This window comes from Chrysemys picta, chromosome 4 (assembly GCF_011386835.1).
Source record: "Chrysemys picta bellii isolate R12L10 chromosome 4, ASM1138683v2, whole genome shotgun sequence".
Taxonomy (NCBI): domain Eukaryota; kingdom Metazoa; phylum Chordata; order Testudines; family Emydidae; genus Chrysemys; species Chrysemys picta.
Window position 1 is genome coordinate 92,460,247 of NC_088794.1, and position 19,170 is coordinate 92,479,416.

The window sequence follows — 19,170 nt, forward strand, 5'->3', positions numbered from 1 at the left end:
ACAAGTACAAAGCCTTCAAGTTGGTGTAGGCAGTGGAACAAAATTTGGCGTACAATCCAAAGGAATTAAGTAGCATAATTTCTACCGAGGTTACAGAAAGTAGAACAAACTCTGTACAGTATGCTAAACAATGTTCTTTGGGAGGGGGAAAAAAAGGAGATTGGAATTTTTAGCTAACCTGAGTGTATTGAATGGTGAAGATGGCATGGGATCTGCTGCTGGCATCGTGAACATGCGTAGCTGCTGTGATTCTACATAAAAAGTGCACAAAAAAAGTTCAGTTGGGACAGTTCATGTTTCTGAAGTACAAATACAAGATTCAACTGATTAACGAAGGCTAAGACTAAAGAATTGTAGCTTTAAATACAGTGGCCAGATTCTTAGATCTGGCCAAACTGTGCCCAGTACAGCACATGAGAAGGTGGAGGGCAAAGGTGAATTAAATCCGCCTTTGCATTTTGATCCGGGGGCAGTCAAGGGACATAAATTAGCACAGCCTTCAGGTACATATTTATGGTGTTAAATAAGAGCTGATTGCAGCTTGAAAGTATAAAGCAAGGTTACTCACCTGTACAGTAACTGGTGTTCTTCAAGATGTGTGATCCCTATGTCTGTTCCAGTGTGAGGTGTGCATGTGCTCCAGGTGCTTGAGACTGGAAGATTCTTGCTAGCAGTATCCATCTGTCCACACCTGCACCCTGCTCCTCCTCCTGGGCATAAGGGGAGGTGCAGACCAATTGCCTCTCCAGTTACCTTTCTACCACAAATAGCCATAAGAGGAGAAGGAGGCCGCATAGTAGAATACAGATAGGGACCACACATATCAAAGAGTTCCAGTTACTGCACAAGGTAAGTCTTCCTTTCTTCTTTAAGCGATGGTCCCTATTTGTATTTCACTGTGGTAATTCACGAGCAATATTTGTTGAGAAGGAGGGTATAAGGAACCGTGCTGGATCAATGATAGAGGGCTGCTCTTCCAAAGAATGCATCAGCTGTAGAAGCTTGAACCAGGATATTAAGTCTTGCAAAAATGTGAACAGAGCCCTATGATGCTGCCTTACAGATTTCCAGGAGAGAGACATCTTGAAGTGAGACTACTGCTGCAGCCTCAGGTCTAGTTAAGTGGGCCCTGACACCTTGTAAGGGAGGGGTCACTGATAACTCATAACAAAGCACATGCACCCTGAAATCCATTTGGAAAAGTCTCTGAGAAGAGATCTCTTCCCCTCTCATACATTCCACAAAGGATTCAAATAGTCTAAGTGGTTTCCTAAAGGATTCTGTCCTTTGCAGGTGGAATGCCTGGGCATGACAAACATCCAGAGAGTGAAGTTTCCTAATCTCAGTGGTGGCACATAACTTCAGGAAGAACACAGGTAAGTGAGTCGTCTGTGATGAAATTCCAAGATTACTCTGGGGGGTGAATTTTGGGTATAATTTCAGGGAAACTTTGTCTCTATGGAAGATCGTGCAAGGAGGATCAGCCAAAAGGGTCCCCAGTTCACCTCCTCTTCTAGCTGAAATGATGGCAACTAGAAAGACAACTTTCATAGCTAAGTGGGCTAAGGCAAATGAGGCTAAGTGATCAAATAGAGCCTTCATTATAATATTACATTAGTTACATTTACTTAATTATATATTAATATTTTTGTAGCTTTTTTAGCTGTTTTATTAATGAAAAGGGGATGGGGTTTTTTAGTATGTTGGTTTTTATTTATTAATTTATATTTAATATTTATAATTAAATTTTTTTAATGTTTTAACTTTGTAAAAGCACTGAGACACTCAAAAGTTAACTAACGAAGTTAAGACTGACAAGATGGGTGAGGTAAAAATCTTGTTGGACCAGATTTGTTGGAGAGAAACAAGTTTTTGAACCACTCAGAGCTCTTCTTCAGACCTTCAAAAGTCAGACATTCAGACCCTCAAAAGCTTGTCTCTATCACCAACAGAAGTTGATCCAATAAAAGATATTATTACCTCATCCACCTTCTCTAATGTCTTCGGGCCAACATGGCTACAACTACACTGCATAAAGTTAAGACTGCCACAAGATGATGGCTGCTGCCCAAAAAGTATGTGTGTTAGCTTTGCAGTTTTGAATTGAAGATTTAGATGGATTTTTAGTGGATTTTTTAAAAGCTAATTTATTATATTCATACATTTTCTTATTGTTTTTAATTTTGTGGGGGTTTTGTTATGTTGTAAATAGTTTATTATGAGAGACTAAAATATTTTAAAGTTGCTTGGCTTAGCTTTGCTTTCTGAGCTTTTGAATTTTTTTTAATTGGTTTTATACTTTTGAAGGATTTTTTTTTAATTGCAAGTTACGAGCAGCTGACGTATTTAAGTTGCTCACATTTTTAAACTGCAATATTTATTTCTCTATGAAAGCTTGAAGAAGTGTTTTGTTTTTTGGTGTTTTTTTTTTTTTTTAAACAGGTGAGAACTTTTTTGACCTGGGCTTTGACAGTTGCTATATTTTAGCAAAAGACGGTTACTTACCGCTCAGAATTGTTTTCTTTGAGATGTGTTGTTCACTTCCATTACAATTAGGTATGTGCGTGCTGCATGCACGGACGTCAGAAACTTTTCCCTTAGCAGGTCCCGTCGGGCCGGCAGGGGAGCCCCCTAGAGTGGCACCCTTATGGCAGTGTATATATTACCCTGCCGGCCCGACCCCTCTTCGGTTCCTTCTTGCTGTTGACTCCGACAGAGTGGAAGGGGGGTGAGTATTGTAATGGACGTGAACAACACATCTCAAAGAACAATAGTTACGAGAGGTAAGTAACCATCTTTTCTTCTTCGAGTGATTGTTCACGTCCATTCCAATTAGGTGACTTCCAAGCTTACCATTGGAGGAGGGTAGGAGTCATGGAACGATTGATTGAAGAACAGCTCTGCCAACCGCTGCATCATCTCTGGCCTGTTGGTTAATAGCACAGTGGGCTGTAAACGTGCGCACTGAAGACCAGGTGGCTGCTTTACAGATCTCCTGGATAGGGACTTGAGCCAGAAAGGCTGCCGAAGATGCCTGCGCTCTGGTTGAATGGGCCGTAATCGCTGGGGCTGGGCCCTTGGCCAGCTCATAGCACATGCGAATGCAGTCTGTGATCCAGGACAATATACGTTGTGCAGAGACAGGAAGGCCCTTCATTCTCTCAGCTATGGCGACGAAAAATTGAGTCGACTTGCGGAAAGTTTTTGTGCGCTCTATGTAGAACGCCAAGGCTCTCCGGACATCCAGCGTGTGTACGCTGCGGTGTCTCGGGCTCGTGTGGTTTTGGAAAGAACACCGGTAAGCAAATGTCCTGACCCATGTGGAATTGGGAGACCACCTTGGGGAGAAATTTGGGGTGTGATCTAAGCTGCACCTTGTCCTTATGAAACACCGTGTAAGGTGGTTCGGAGGTGAGGGCTCTCAGCTTGGACACCTTCCTTGCCGATGTAATGGCACCAGGAACGCCACCTTCCAAGAAAGGTAGAGGAGGAACAAGTGGCCAGGGGCTCAAATGGTGGGCTCATGAGTTTGTAGAGGACCAGGTTCAGGTTCCAGGTTGGGACTGGTGGGCAAGAATACAGGAACACCCTCTCCAGAGCTTTGAGGAATCGCCCCATGATGTGATTAGAAAACACCGAGTGCCCAGACTCCCCTGGATGGAAAGCTGAAATGGCTGCCAGGTATACTCTGATGGAGGAAAGGGATAGACCCTGATGCTTAAGATGTAGGAAGTAGTCTAAAATAACTGGGATGGGAGCCTGGAGTGGTTGAAGGTGCTTGGGTTCACACCAACAGGAAAACCTTTTCCATTTCGCCAGGTAGGTAGCCCTAGTGGAAGGTTTCCTACTGCCGAGGAGAATTTGTCTCATCGACTGAGAGCACTGGCTCTCCATGGATTTAGCCATGGAGTTTCCATGCCATGAGATGTAGAGATTGCAGGTTCGGGTGACGGAGGCGCCCTTGGTCCTGCGTGATCAGATCCAGGTGGAGGGGCAGGGCAAGCGGGGCATCTATGGACAGTTCCAGCAGGGTTGAATACCAATGCTGTTGGGGCCAAGACAGGGCGATCATGATTACCGTTGCCTTGTCTCTGCGAATTTTGAGGAGGACCCGGTGGACGAGCGGGATAGGAGGGAAGGCATATTTCAGATCCTTGCCCCATGTTATTAAGAACGCATTGGCAATGGAGTCCAGACTGTGGTATTGGAATGAACAGAACTGAGGGCACTGTCTGTTGCTCTTGGTGGCAAAGAGGTCTACTTGGGGATAACCCCACTTTTGGAAGACTGACTGTATGATGTCCGAGCTGACTGACCACTCGTGCATGTGGTATGACCTGCTGAGGCGATCCGCCAACTCGTTCCGTACTCCTGGAAGGTAGGATGCTTCGAGCTGAATGGATCAGGCTATACAGAAGTTCCAGAGAAGAAGAGCAGAGAGGCGAGGAGCAAGCTCCGCCTTGTTTGTTTATATAGAACATGGCGGTGGTGTTGTCTGTCAGGACTGTCACGCTGTGACCTTGCAAAGTGGCATGAAACGTTTGGCAGGCCAGACGAACTGCCCTGAGCTCCTTCAGGTTGATATGGAGAGGTATCTCGTCCCTCAACCACAAGCCTTGTGTCCTCAGAGCCCCTAAGTGTGCGCCACAGCCCAGATCTGCTGCGTTTATTACTAAGGTCAGAGAAGGTTGGGGCTTGGCGAAGGGGACCCCTGCACAGACCACTGGTCAGTCCAGCCACCAGCGCAGGGATTCTAGAACCTGTCCCGGGATCATCACCACAAGGTCCAGAGGGTCTCGGTATGGACGGTAAGACAGTGCGAGCCACGCTTGCATGGGCCTGAGTCTCAGTTGGGAATGCTTGACCACGTACGTGTATGCTGCCATATGCCCTTTTAGCTGCAGGCAACACCTGATTGTCGTGGTGAGATATTGAAGCATTGATTTGACAATCTGCTCTATGGCTTGGAACCTCCGGAAGGCTCGCTTTCACCCGTACCGAGTCCAGGACTGCCCCTATAAACTCTATCCTTTGGGTAGGTCTGACTGATGATTTGGGTACATTGAGGAGGAGCCCCAGTCTGTGAAACATGTCCATGACAATCGTCACGTGGGACTGGACCTCGTCCTTGGAATGAGTAGCCAGTCGTCGAGGTACAGGTACACTCGAATTTGCCTTTTCCGCAGGAAGGCCACCACCACCACCACCATGCTTTTCGTGAACACTCGGGAGGCTGTGGACAGGCTGAACGGGAGAACAGTGAACTGGTAGTGATATTGGTTTACGACAAACCGGAGGAAGCGTCGGTGCGCCAGATGAATGGCAATATGGAAGTATGCGTCTTTCATGTCAAGGGCAGCATATCAACCCCCCGGATCCAAAGATGGAATGATAGTGCTTAGAACCGGAGTTTGACCATAAATTTGTTGAGTCCGCGAAGGTCTAAAATGGGTCGAAAACCCCCCTTTGCCTTGGGGATTAGAAAGTAACGGGAGTAAAACCCCTTTCCCCTTAGCTCCTATGGAACCTCCTCCACCGCACCTATCTCGAGGAGCGAACGAACCTCCTGCATAAGGAGTTGCTCGTGAGAGGGGTCCCTGAAGAGGGACGGGGAAGGTGGATGGGAGGGAGGGAAGGAGGAGACCTGGAGAGAATATCCCACCTGTACCATGCGTAGGACCCAGCGGTCCGATGTTATATGGGACCACGCATGGTAGAAGTGGGATAGCCGGTTTAAAAACCGTGGGGATGGATCCAGGAACGGGGCTGGTACACTGTCCTCAGGCGCGCCTTCAAAACTCTTGCTTGTTTCCAGGCTGGGGTTTATTCTGGCCTTGGTTAGGCATGTTATTCTGCTGTCTACGCCTGTTATTTCTGCCCCGCCTGCGATGCGGCTCCTGCCTGGGGAGGGGTTGATACTCCCTCTGCTGTGGAGGCTCAGGCCTGAAGGGCTTTCTCTGGGTTGCTGGCGTATGCATCCCTAGCGACTTCAGGGTGGCCCTAGAATCCTTAAGGCCATGCAGCATGGAGTCTGTTTGCTCCGAGAAAAGGCCTGAGCCCTCGAAGGGAAGGTCTTGGAGAGTATTCTGGACCTCTGGAGGGAGGCCCGATGCCTGGAGCCAGGCTGAGCATTGCATGACTACCCCCAAGGAAATGGTTCTGGCCGCAGAGTCAGCTGAATCGAAGGAGGCTTGTAGCGAAGTCTTAGCCACCACCTTTCCTTCCTCGATTAACGCCGCAAACTCAGTGTGAGTCCTGGGGCAGGCAATCCTTAAACTTGGACACGGCCATCCAAGAGTTGAAGTTATATCTATTAAGGGTCACCTGCTGGATGGCTATGCGTAGCTGGAGGCCCCCGGAGGAGTAGACCTTCCTACCGAAGAGGTCCGAACGCTTGGCCTCCTTGGCTTTTGGGGCCGAGGCTTGTTGGCCCTGTCGTTCCTTTTCATTGACTGCTGAAACAACTAAGTTTAAAAAAACAGGGAGTGGATGTCAGAACAGGAACTCATAGCCCTGGGAAGGAGCAAAGTATTTCCTTTCTACCCCCCTGGCCGTCGGCATGATGGAGGCCAGGGTCTTCCATATAGTGTTGTAATTCATCTGTATGGTCTTTATGAGAGGGAGCGCGACCCTGGAGGGACCCTCAGGCATCAGGATGTCCACCATCGGATCCTCCTGCTCAACCGTTTCTTCCGCCTGGAGCCCATATTGAGGGTGATCCTGCAGAGTAGCTCCTGGTGAGCCCTGTGGTCGATCAGTGGTGGTCCTGAGACTGATGTGCCTGCCACCGCCTTGTCTGGGGAAGAGGAGGAAGTGAGGTGCTGTAGGTTGCCCTCATCTAGAGCCTCCTGTGTGTCCCCATATGCTTAGGTCACTTCAGGGCCCTGCAGGGCTGACATCTCTTGGGGTGTTGCAGTGCTTGGCACCGCCTCAGGTATTGGGCCTGAGAGTGCCAGTTGCTCTTGGGGGTCCGGGGGCAGCCTGGAGAGAGAGTGGCCTCCCTTGTCCTTGATGCGCGCCTGTGTGGCGACCTGGAATGGTGTTGCATAGATTGCCCGGACCTAAAGGCTCTGGAGGAGATACCCTGTTGCTGGTGGTAGGCCCATGGAGTCCAGAAGGGCCACTGGCCTGGAGGAGGCCAATGTGGCTGCCATGCTGGTTGGGATTCTCTGCTGGCTATGGTTCGATGTCTGCTGTAGCTAGAGTGACCAGAGTCGGCCTCGGAGTCGGAGGATGCCGACAGAGAGGACCAGGGTGGTGCCGAACGTTGAGCGGCCACAGGGTGCCGGGGAGTGGTGCCTGGCTGGCCGGGACCGTGAACAGTACCGGGAGTCTCGGGACCAGGACCAGTGTCTTGCACTCGGTGCCGGTGAGGTTGTCGTACTCCGGTGCCAGGCGACCAATGGACCGGCAAGCAGTCGCCGCGGGTGCCACTGGCAGGTTCGCCGTAACCTTATGCTGGGTCGTGGGTGCCGGGGAATAGCAGGACGCCGAGCTCTAACGGGAGCGGTGCCGACATGGTGACCTTGAGCGGCGCACTATTGCCAGCTTCCCTCCGGATGGCACCCTTTTGGGTGGTGCCGGAGGTTTCTCCCTGCACGGGAGGGGGTTTGGCGCCAACAACTCAATGAGGTCTTTCGCTGCCTCGAAAGTGTTGGGCGTGGAGGGGTGTTCGAGGACCTCCTCCAGACATTCGTCGGCACAGAATCCGCTGGGTACCGGACTCAACAGGGCCTGTGGCACCGAAATCGATGGTGCCAGTTCTTGGCTCGGGCCCGCAATCTGTCTTTACGTGCTGGGAGCTTCTTTAAGCAGCTTAGTAGCTCGTTGAGGAAAGCCCTCTTTCCCCTTTCTTAGGATGCTTAGTCAGTGCCAGAGAGGTCGACCGGCGCCGAGGTTGGTCATCCCGTCTCGGTGCCAGTGATTTACAGTGCCTGGGCGGTGCCAAGTCGCACACGGATGCCGGGGCACTTCGCACCGAGGAAGCCGGGGCCGGTGCCAGTAGGTATGAGGCCGGTGGTTGTAACGTGGCCTCCATGAGCAACTGCTTAAGGTGAAAGTCTCTTTCTTTCTTAGTGTGTGGCTTGAAAGCCTGGCAGATTTTGCAGCGCTCTGCCTGATGAGACTCTCCCAGACACTGGAGACAGGAGTCGTGGGGGTCGCTGTTAGGCATAGACTTGCGGCACATGGCGCAAGCTTTGAAACCCTGGGCTTGCAGCATGCCCAACAGCCCAAGGCTGGTGCTGGAACTAGCTTCCAGACACCTGAATACAATGGTATTTAACTAACTGATAACTATCTAAGAACAACTCTAACTAGAAGACTGAAAGGCTAAGGGATCACTTGCAAGCGAGAGAGAACGTTCCAACGCCGCCACGGACAGCAAGAAAGAACTGAAGGGGGGTTGGGCCGGCAGGCTAATATATACACCGCCATAAGGGCGCCACTCTTGGGGGCTCCCGTTATCCCAACAGGAGCTGCTAAGGGAAAAGTTTCCGACGTGCGTGCATGCAGCGCGCACACCTAATTGGAATGGACGTGAACAACCACTCGAAGAAGAACATAATGTTTTACTGCTGATTACTTTATAAATTGCATTTTAGATATTTAGGACTTTAGATAAGCTTATTGTTACATTTAATTTTTTTGACAGGCAATTTTAGTTGTTTTATTTTTTAAATTTAGCACTAAATTTTCTCTTTTGCATTCAGGTTACATTTTTATTAGTACAATTTATTAAATAAATTTATTAGTACAATTATTAGTACAATGTTTTATTTGTGTTTCTGCAATGGTGAGACTATGCTCTGATTGCATTGATAAATACGTACAATGGAATTTCATTGAAGATCTATTTGGGAAACTCCCTTTTGATCATGAAATGATATCTAATGATCACTACAAGACTTGAGTGGCAAAATTAAATTCCACTGCACATTCTTTTCCTTAGTAATATACTTTTTAAATTTTTTTGTTTACAATGCTTAAAATGTGTGCAATGTCCTTGACGTTCTAGCCCAGTGTTTCTCAAATGCAGCCACCAGTGGATTTTTTTTATGGCCACAACAACCTCCAAAGCATGGGTGGAGATTAGGGTTGCCAACTCTGACTGAAGCTATTCCGAGAGATTCCCCCACCCCAACATGACAATATCATTTTCTTAAAATATCCTATTAAAATCTCCCGGATTGCTTTCAATAGTCACTGGAAGATCGATGCCAATTCTGGGAGACTCCAGGCCAATCCTGGAGTGATGGCAACCCTAGTTGATACTGGGGGGGATCAAAGCCCTTCCCTGCAGAGCCCAGCTGTTGCTCCTGAATAGCTTTTACCAAGGGTAGTGAGATGCGTCACCTTGTTGTTTGCGCTTGCACCGCCAGCAGGGACTGGCGCCCTGCACCATGCAGCTCCTTGGGGGCTCCGGGCAGTGTCTCTGGAGACACATGGGGCCGAAGTTCATGGTGCTGGAGGCAGCTCTCATCAGCGGAGGCAAATGTGGTGTTCAGTCTCCAGGGCACTCCCTGGGAAGCACCCCCGCTCCCGCCCAGCTGGGGCATGGTGAGCCTGGGACTCCCCAGGCGGACGATGGTGAGTTCCTGACCCACCTTCCCCAGAGTAGGCTCTCAATGAAGGGCCATAGGAGGCAGGGACAAAGAGATGGGTTTGTCAGAGCGACCACCAGCAAAAGTTGGTGGCCACACTCTGAGGCCACCAAAAATTTTGTTGTGGGAACCCCTAGCCTCTCTCTACCTTAATGGGAATAGTTTGGATTCATATTCATATTGAAACCGTGATCTGCATTTGTAAGTTTTCAAACTACATTCCTTTCACCCACCTTAATGCTACCTGAGGAGAGCGAAATCATTGGATTAAAAATAACTCTCCGAGTCATGAATTTAACTGGGATGATAATCTCCCTAATTTTTTTCCATACAGTGTGTTGTGAGGTTTGCATAAAAGTTTAAAATATTTTTAAAATAAAAACAGAATTGTTATATGTAGTGTCTGTTTACTAATAGTTTGTGAGTATTCACTAAATTCAGAAAGGAAGTTTATGCATCAAAATCAAATAGGAAACATATATGAGTCACAAGCACTTTTGTGCTTTATGGGGGCCCTGTGGTTGGATCCAGGCCCAATTAACTTTAATAAAACACTGACTTCAGTAAGTTGAAGTAAGAATATTAACCAAACCTTACCTTATCCCCCGCACCCCACCCAATAAATAAATAAAAATCCTGTGCAAAAACCAAAAATACTTAGCTTTGTTTTATTTATGCACTATGGGTGAAAAACAGCTCCATGCAAAGAACCCTCTCCTAGCCTAGACACCAATTAAACCCTCAAAATACAATTTATGTGGTGTATAGGCTAGCTGTGGTCTCTGCACAGAGGTGAAATTCACCCTAAGGTTATGGAAACATTTCAGCAAGAAATTGTGGGTGCGTTTTTATACACCTAGGATTTTTGCAGATTCTGTGCACCTACAGTTTTGCTTGCAATGGTTGCTATGACTATTTTTTGTGCATGCAAAAGTTCCAGTGTTTGCTCCCAAATCAGGTAATTACACCAATCTGCTTGATTTGTGTACAAACACTGCATCATAATTTTAGAGGCTAGTTTAAGGACCCTTGAAAATGTGTTCCTTTATATTAAAGAAATTAACCCAACATAATTTTAAGTTTCTGCTATTTTTATTAGGTCTTTCCCATAGGAAAGGATGGTACAAATGGCTTCTGGCCTGTTTTTACAATAGTTCTACCCTGGGGTCAGTCTGAATCACATGATAAACATACATCAAACAGTTTGTAGTAAAGCACGAATGTGTTGTGATTTCAGTAGTCACAAACTAAGCTATGCTGAAACTGAATTGAAAACTATACCATCTGAAGAATGGAGTATGTGGAGCATACAGATCATAGAATCATAGAATATCAAGGTTGGAAGGGACTTCAGGAGGTCATCTAGTCCAACCCCCTGCTCAAAGCAGGACCAATTCCCAGACAGATTTTTGCCCCAGATCCCTAAGTGGACCCCTCAAGGATTGAACTCACAACCCTGGGTTTAGTAGGCCAATGCTGTGGTTCACTTTTGATCCTATATCAAAGTAATATTATACGTATACTATGTGTAAGTCAGGATACAATCAGTTTTGTAGTAATATCTATGCAAAGAATATTTTAATGAGCCCTTGTAACAACCATTTAAGAGCTACGTGATGATATATAATGTTTTTTCAGAGACTAATTTGGAAACCTGATGTCATCGCATAGATCATTCTTCATTTCTGTTTAAAGTTAAATGGCAAACATGTAACATTGTCAGAAAAATCAGTAGTTGTGCTATCAAAACTGGGAAAAACAGGAGAAACAGAAAAAAGGTTGATTAAAAAACATACCTGTTGGCTATTCCTTCTTCCAGAAGTCCTATGACTTCTTTGTAGTCTGTAACTAAATGCTGAGACAATCCTGTCAGAGGTTTAAAAAGTGAAAGAGAGACTGTTAAAAAACAGGTTTTACTCAGGAAATATTGTTTCACTCTAGTCTCTTGGTTCAACTATGCAATAGGGTTACTACCACAACTGGGGAGTACAAACATTCTGTCTGAGACTTAGACCTGGTCTACACATAAATTTTGTATCAGTATAACTATTTTGATTAGCAGTGGGGTTTTTGTTTTGAAACCAAACTAGTCATACTGGTACAACCCCTAGTGTGGATGCAGTTATATTGGTATAAAAATGTCTTATACCAGTCTAGTTTATTCCTCTTCCCATATGGGAATAATTTAGAGTGGCATAAACATTTTTATACCAATATAGCTGCATCTACATGAGGTTGATTTTTTGTCACTTTAACTACACAATCATAGTTTAAAGTCAGGGGCGGCTCTAGGCACCAGCAAAGCAAGCACGTGCTTGGGGCAGCCCATTTGCAGGGGCTGCAGGGATCCAACCTGGGAGCTGAGAACCAACAGGGGGCCCTGGGAGCTGTAGTTCCTTGGTTAGCTCCCTGCCTATAGAGCCAGCCCTGGAGCAGGGAAAGAACTACATTTCCCAGCATTCCCTTGGTCACTACCAACAGGAAAGAGGGGGAGGGAGTGAGGTAGCTGAGACCTCATGCTGCAGTTTGCTATGAATGGAGAGCTGCACTGTGAGTAGGGATACCATATTTTAACATTAAAAAAGCAGGACACTCCACAGGGAGGGAGGGTAGCCCCACCCTGCCACCATCCACTCCCTCCGACTGCCCCCCACAGAAACCCCAACCCATCCTGCTCCCTGTCCCCTGATCACCCCCTCCCGGGACCCCTGCCCCTAACTGCCCCCCAGGACCCCACCCCCTATCTAAGCCTCCCTTCTCCTTGTCTCCAGCTGCCCCCTCCTGAGACCGCCCCAACTTCCCCTCTAGGACCCCACCCCCTACCTGTCCCCTGACAAATCCCCAGGACTCCCATGCCTATCCAACTGCTGCCTGTCCCCTGACTGCCCCCCCCCCAACCTCTGACCCATCTAATCCCCCTTCTCCCTGCCCCTGACTGCCCCCCCCCCCGAACCTCCACCCCATCCAATCCCCCAGCCCCCTTACCGTGCCACTCAGACCAGCATGTCTGGCTCCGCGCAGCGCCAGACACACTGCTGCATACATGCTACCGTGCTCCCCCGCGGAGCCACATCCCCCTTCCCTCCCCCAGCACCTGCCTTCCAGATTTGAACACCTCAAAATTCAGGAGTGCTCAAGCTCAGTTTGGGCAGCTGTTACTTCATTTCTCCCAAATCAAATATACTGATCCACTGTAACTTACTTTAGAAAAAGTAGGATAAAATTGAGCAAGAAATGCTTCCCAGTGGTTATTAGGACTGGAATTGCTATTTTCAACAGCCATTGCCTTTTTGTTTGTTTGTTTGTTTGTTTGTTTAAAAGGAAGACAGTGATATTGCATTGGCAAATTCCCCATAGAAAGAAAGAGTGGAAGAAAAGAATAATAAAGGCACCTCAACTTTTCCTCATTTATGTAGGACAGTCTTATTATATGCATCCAGATATCCTCCAATCACACAAGCTGAAAATTGTTCCACTTTACTGCAGTTCTGTAACCATATGGGAACCAATCCTGTCTGTGTTCTGTGCACATCTAAAATTCCTGCTGAATAACCTGCCGTGGGAGCGAGTTACCAGTGACCCAGGGCTGCGGCGGAAGGAGGGTGCAGGTGGCAGGGGGGGGGGGGGGGGGAGAGCCCAGGGCTGGGACGTCAGGAGGTGTGTGGGGGGGGGGGCAATGGTGGGGGGGAATGAGGGAGCCCAGAGCTGGTGCGGCAGGGTATGTGTGTGTGTGGGTGGGGAGAGCCCAGGGCTGGGATGGGGGGCAGCCAACATTTTTTTTGCTTGGGGCGGCAAAAAACCTTGAGCCGGCTCTGGTTAAAGTGATACAATTTTTTGTGTGTAGACAATCCTTCAGCCATTGATTCTGCAGATGTAAAGTATAAGGTTCAGTCCAAATGAATCAGAGAATGAGGAAGTCCTCTGTCTGGAGTCTTTGGTGCACACTTTATTAGCTAAATACCATACTGTGAACCAGTGACATTTATCTGTAAACTAAACGCTGTATAAAATTCTGTGCCCTACTCTACGCCAAAGTGCATCCTGATTATGATATTAGAAAGCATTAATGTAGCTGCCCTGAGTCCACTAGCCAGGAATGAAAGAGATGCTGCATTGCAGAAACTACTGGAGCAAATGAAGGGCAGTGACTAATGTGGCCCCCACTAGAGGGCAGTATGCTGTTATGATGTAACTTCATTACTAGCATCTTATAAAATGTAAATTTGTAGCAAACACACTAAGGGCTTGTCTACACTGGCAATTTACAGCGCTGCAACTTTCTGGCTCAGGGGTGTGAAAAAACAACCCCCTAAGCGCAGCAAGTTTCAGTGCTGTAAAGTGCCAGTGCAGACGAGCTACATCCCCTCGTGGAGGTGGGTTTTTTTTTTAGAGCTCTCCCAGTGTTGCACCGCGACCACATGAGGCACGTTAAAGCGCTGCTGTGTAGACTAGCCCTTAGTTGGCTTCAAGCAGGGCCGGCTCTGGTTTTTTTGCCGCCTCAGGCAAAAAAGCCTCCCGCCGCCCTCCCCCCCACCACCAGCAGGGAGCGCCACAGGGAAGGCGGCGAGCCCGGCCGCGGCCCCGCTCTCCCCGGCCGGCCAGAGTGCCGGGGGAGGGCAGCCCCGCTCTCCCCGGGTGAGCGCCGCCCCCCTCCAGGTGCCGCCCCAAGCACATGCTTGGAGGGCTGGTGCCTGGAGCCGGCCCTGGCTTCAAGGGACTTACTCCTGGGATGAAATTGACCTCACATGTTTGCTCTGTCTTACTTTTGGCAGTTGTAGTATCATGGGTGGCAACCGTATAACGCGCTATAGAATGGGTGGCAACCGTATAACGCGCTATAGAATGGGTGGCAACCGTATAACGCGCTATAGAAAATAATATTTTCCTAAATTGTTTATCATGGGGTAGAGTGAAGTGCTCCTCATGTTTTTTGTTGTATTTCACTAGTACAACAATCCATGAAACATGTTTTCTTTTTAATATGTGCCATAGGAGTGTGTATTGGGGGGGAGAGGGAGATGACATGAGGAAAAGGTATAATATGTTACCAGAAAAATAATTTATGGTAAGAATATTGTTTCTTAAGACTATTTTAAATGCGCTAGCAAATTTACAGATACACACCTGTTGGCACCATGAAAAACAAACAGTATATAGTTCCATTGGAACATCTTATCTGCAGGAAACAGACTTTCAGTGATAGGTATCAACACCTAATTCCACACGTTCTAAAGAGACACCCTTCTAAAAGGTCTAATTTTTCTAATTAAAATGATTTTCCTATCAAGTATCCAGTTAATATCAATTGCTTACCCTAGTCAATAATTTAAAAGCTCAGCAAGACTCAAAGGGTTATTTCAGAGATAGTGGGATGGAGTCTGTCCTTAGATACTAGTAGATAAACAGATTGTGAATGAGATCAGAATTTGGCCCAAAGATGGGTGATTTGTTTTAGCCCTTTAATACCTGACCCAAAGAAAACAAATTCTCACACCAGCATCACATTCACCCACAACTAAAAGAATCTCATCCGTAGCCTAAAAACATGCAAAACTACAGGATGGTTTACAAAGCAAAGCATTTATTCTGCTGTTTGACATTGTATTAGCTATACATTGAACTCCAAAAGATGTAATGACATTTTCCTGTCTGAAAAACAATAGCCAATTACTGTTCAAACAGCACCAGCATCTGCTAATCTACAGAGTACGGAAAAAGTGCCTTACATAGTTTCTCTAACTCACTTTCAAGGGTTTGTAATCTTGTGAATAAAAAACTAGCTATGTGATGGGAAGGCAGTTATATTTATTATAAAGTTTCCACAGTTCTTACTCATTACATTTATGTTATTACTGATACTATTGCCTCCAGTATAGAAACTAGTTGATCACGACACACAAAGGTTTATTATAAAAAGGCAAAAGAAAAATTATTAATGCTGTTGGAGAAGGAATGCCATTAAGTGCTCTCTCTGCTACTTGGAAAAAGAAAGTCTGTTTTCAAGAATCACAGAAAGATCACAAAACTCTGTCTGGACTAGAAATCTATCTCAAACTAAGACAGAATCTGCCTCAGAAATCTGTCTCAGAGTAACAATATAGATTGCATCATTTCCTGATTTAAAAGAGGCTGATTCCTTAACAGTGCAACCATCTGTAAGAGAGAATTTTGAAACCATTCCAATCTGAAGCACTGAAACACTTTCAGCATTTTAAACACTAGAAACGTGCAGCCTTTACGTTGAAAAAATGATGTAACTATTCAAAATACTTAGTGCTGGGATTTCCTGACTGGACTTGCAAATGGAAAATGCATTACCTCTAATATGAAAGTAACTAGGCAACCCTAAAGGGTTTCCTCTTTGGTTCTCCTCCTTGTCTATTCTTCATCCAAGTATTGACTTCTATACACTAGAGACTACTGAAACAAACTATGTAAGTGACACCTGCAGTATACAAGGGAGCCCCTCCCAACAGTAAAATTTTTCTGTTACCCCTAAACTGATGACTGCTCATGCGCAACAAGTACAACACAAGTACAGATGCAAATCTTGATATACTGCAATGCACTGTGAGATAATGGGAAATCTCTGAACTTTGCCTATGTTCATCAGTTTAACAAGACTCATTTGTTCCATGGAGCAAATTGTCTGGTAGAGGAGTGCAAAGGAAACCATCCTCCTATGCAACTACAGGCTATAATTATATGGCTCTAATTCAGAAAACATGTCCATCCAGCTATCAGTAACAGGATTCCTAGGGCATGATCCTGCAGAGACTCCACATGCAAAACTTCTGTGGATTTCAAAGGGCAAGGGCTCACATAGAAAGGCTGCAGGATCATACCGTACATTATTGAACTCAGCAATTATTGGTTTCAGCAATATACTGTAAGCAGCCCTTAAGGGCATATGCCACAGAGGTGTAAACCACTTTATTTCTGAGTTAGAAGTTCTTTAAAATCAAGCCACCTGTACTGACCTGCAGTGTGAAAAATGTCTGGACTCTCTCACCCCTCATCTGACATGTGAGCTAACTAACAAGCACACTTCTGCAGGAATCCATGTGATCAGCTCCTCTATCAATTTCCTACCAAAAAAACAAAATAATGCCACCTCCCAAAAACAAACAAACCACACACACAAATGCAATACATATGGCATAAATGGTTATAGTTGTTAAACACACAACACAAACAGTATCATACACATACAGAACTATGTCATCTGACTACAGACCCCAAGACACTGATTCATCAGTATCAATTCTATGCATGTGGTACAACAACAGCAGTGTAATGCTATCACATGACACTTCAAACAAGAAGTTATTTCATTTTTAACTCATCCAGCCATTTCTTTCTAAAATTTTGAATCACGTTACTTATTATAAGCAGAGCTGCAAGTTCTTTGCAGAGATTTTTTTATAGGAATTTGTGTTTGTCATGGGACAAAGATGGCAGGAGTAGGGCTAATAGAATATCCAAGTTGGATTTTCTCATGTGACCTGAAATGGCACTTTCTGATTTTGTTAATGGGTTTATATTATACTTTTCTCATAGTACAAAGTAACAAAAATTCAGGGAAGGGAATTTTTTAAGGGAAACAGAACTGCAACTTTATAAAGTCACTATTCTAGTTACAAACAATATTCTAGGTAACATCTGGGTATTGAATTCTTATTTAAAGAACTAACAATAAATATAAAATATCAGGACTAGAAGACAAAGGATAGATTTATCTCATGAGGATCTATCTGGGAAACAACTGCATAACTTCCTACCACAGTATCACAGGGTGAGCTGGGACATTAAGAGATTCATGTCCCAGATCAGACCTGGTTTCCTCCCAGATCAAGAGAACTCTGGGATTTGCAGCCTAGGAACCACTGGAGATGTACTCCTGACAGCACAGCAAATAGGGAAAGAAACAGTCTAAAGCACTCGTCTCAATCTAGGCAACAATCAGGAAAAAGCAGCAGCTCCTGGTGGGGCTCTGCAGTAACTAGGCTCTGGGTCAGATCTGTAATGAGGTTCCCAGCTGAGAGGGAGCCAGGGAAGGAACCCAGAAAAGGCCAGAGTGAAGGCCAAATATGTACGCTTCTCCTAGTTTACAAAGGATTACAGGTTTGCCATACTGGATCAGACCATCAATTCATTTATTTTCCAATCCTGAATTTAGTAGGATGCTGGTGGTACAGAAAGTCATAGTTAAAATAACTAGAATGCTACCTGGCCAATCGTGTATAGGAGGTTTGTGTGTAAAATCTATTGGCTCTGCTGGTGATCAGTTTATTCTCTGAGACATGAAAACTGATGACAATGATCAGGTGCTAAATGCAATATTACAGGACATATTGATTAGCAGGGAACTAGACATCGGGATTTCATGTTTCTTTTACTTGGCTCTGTCACTGGATAAACCTGGGCAAGTCACTTAACCTCTCTTCTCTTCAGTTTCACTATCAGTAAATTGTGAATACCACTTATATATTTCACAGAGATTTTGAGAGACTTAAGTTATGTTTGTGAAGCATTTTGAGATTCTTGGATGAAGAATGTTAAGTACTATTATTATATCTTATAAAGCCAAGCTAATTGACTAAAAATGTTGTTAATAGTTCTAAAATTATCCAGCTCTTTCAAAAATCCAGTCGCAGTATTTATCTTGATTTTCCCTTTCCCTCCCTCTCCTAAAAAAAACCACCTGTGTAAGCCAGGTGGCATGATAATGGCAAACAGCGGAGTAGGGGGTAGAGGAGAACAAAGGAAATTTACAAAGGGGGATGGAGAGTTTTAAAAGCAGAACAAGCTAGTATTTGATCTGACATGACACAACCAATATGATTCTGTCTTATGTGCATTTTACACATTAAAGGAATACTTTGTAGGTGTCAAACATGTTACAATCCACTTGGCCAATAGCCAAGAGTTGGTACGGTCAGTAATTCCAGAGGCAATTTGGAGTTTTGCCCACTATGTAGACATAGTGTTTAGCAGCACATTAAAAAGGAAATGGGTGTATTTACTTTCCAGACAAACCCACCCATATTTAAAGTTTGCATCAGTTTGGAAAGATCTCTTCTTCCATTCCTGACCATTAATATGTTTTATATGTTTTTAAATCACTTACTCAGTGATTTCTATGCCTGTAGTGCGCTGATTCTGTAGAAACCACTTTCTGTCAATCACTGACCAAATGTATTGCTTTTGAGAGGGCAAACTCAGTATAATGCACTATCAAATGACTTAAGCACCAACAGCTGAGAGAGTTTACTTTAAAATGATGTTACACTTCTGACAAAGGGCAGAGGCAAAAGGGAAGGGAAAGAAAAAAGGGAGAGGAAAAATTGGAAAGGCAAAAGCAGGTAAGAGAAAAGATGAGGACTGAAAAGAGGAAAACAGAATGGAAGAAATAATTTTACAGAAAGATGCAAGTTTGGAAACAATGTAAAACTGCATTAGAATGTTTTTATAACTACAGCAAACATACATGTGAAAGTCAGCAGATTAGAAGTCTGTAACCTAGTAATTCCAGTGGAAACAAGTACACCTCTACCTCGATATAACA

General features: G+C 45.4%; 1 protein-coding gene across 15 annotated transcripts in view; it reads right to left on the reverse strand.

The window, feature by feature from the left end:
• Nucleotides 1-19,170, reverse strand: part of STARD9 (StAR related lipid transfer domain containing 9) — a 177,332-nt gene that overhangs the window by 79,733 nt on the left and 78,429 nt on the right. For all 15 annotated transcript variants that reach the window (XR_255033.5, XM_042849426.2, XM_065595316.1 and 12 more), the window contains 2 exons: nucleotides 11,399-11,468; nucleotides 179-251 (listed from right to left, as the gene is read on the reverse strand). Coding sequence is in view for 13 of the 15 variants with exons in the window: in XM_042849426.2 (XP_042705360.2) it covers nucleotides 179-251; nucleotides 11,399-11,468 (143 nt within the window). In the remaining 2 variants the exon portion in view is untranslated. The remainder of the gene's footprint in view (nucleotides 1-178; nucleotides 252-11,398; nucleotides 11,469-19,170) is intronic.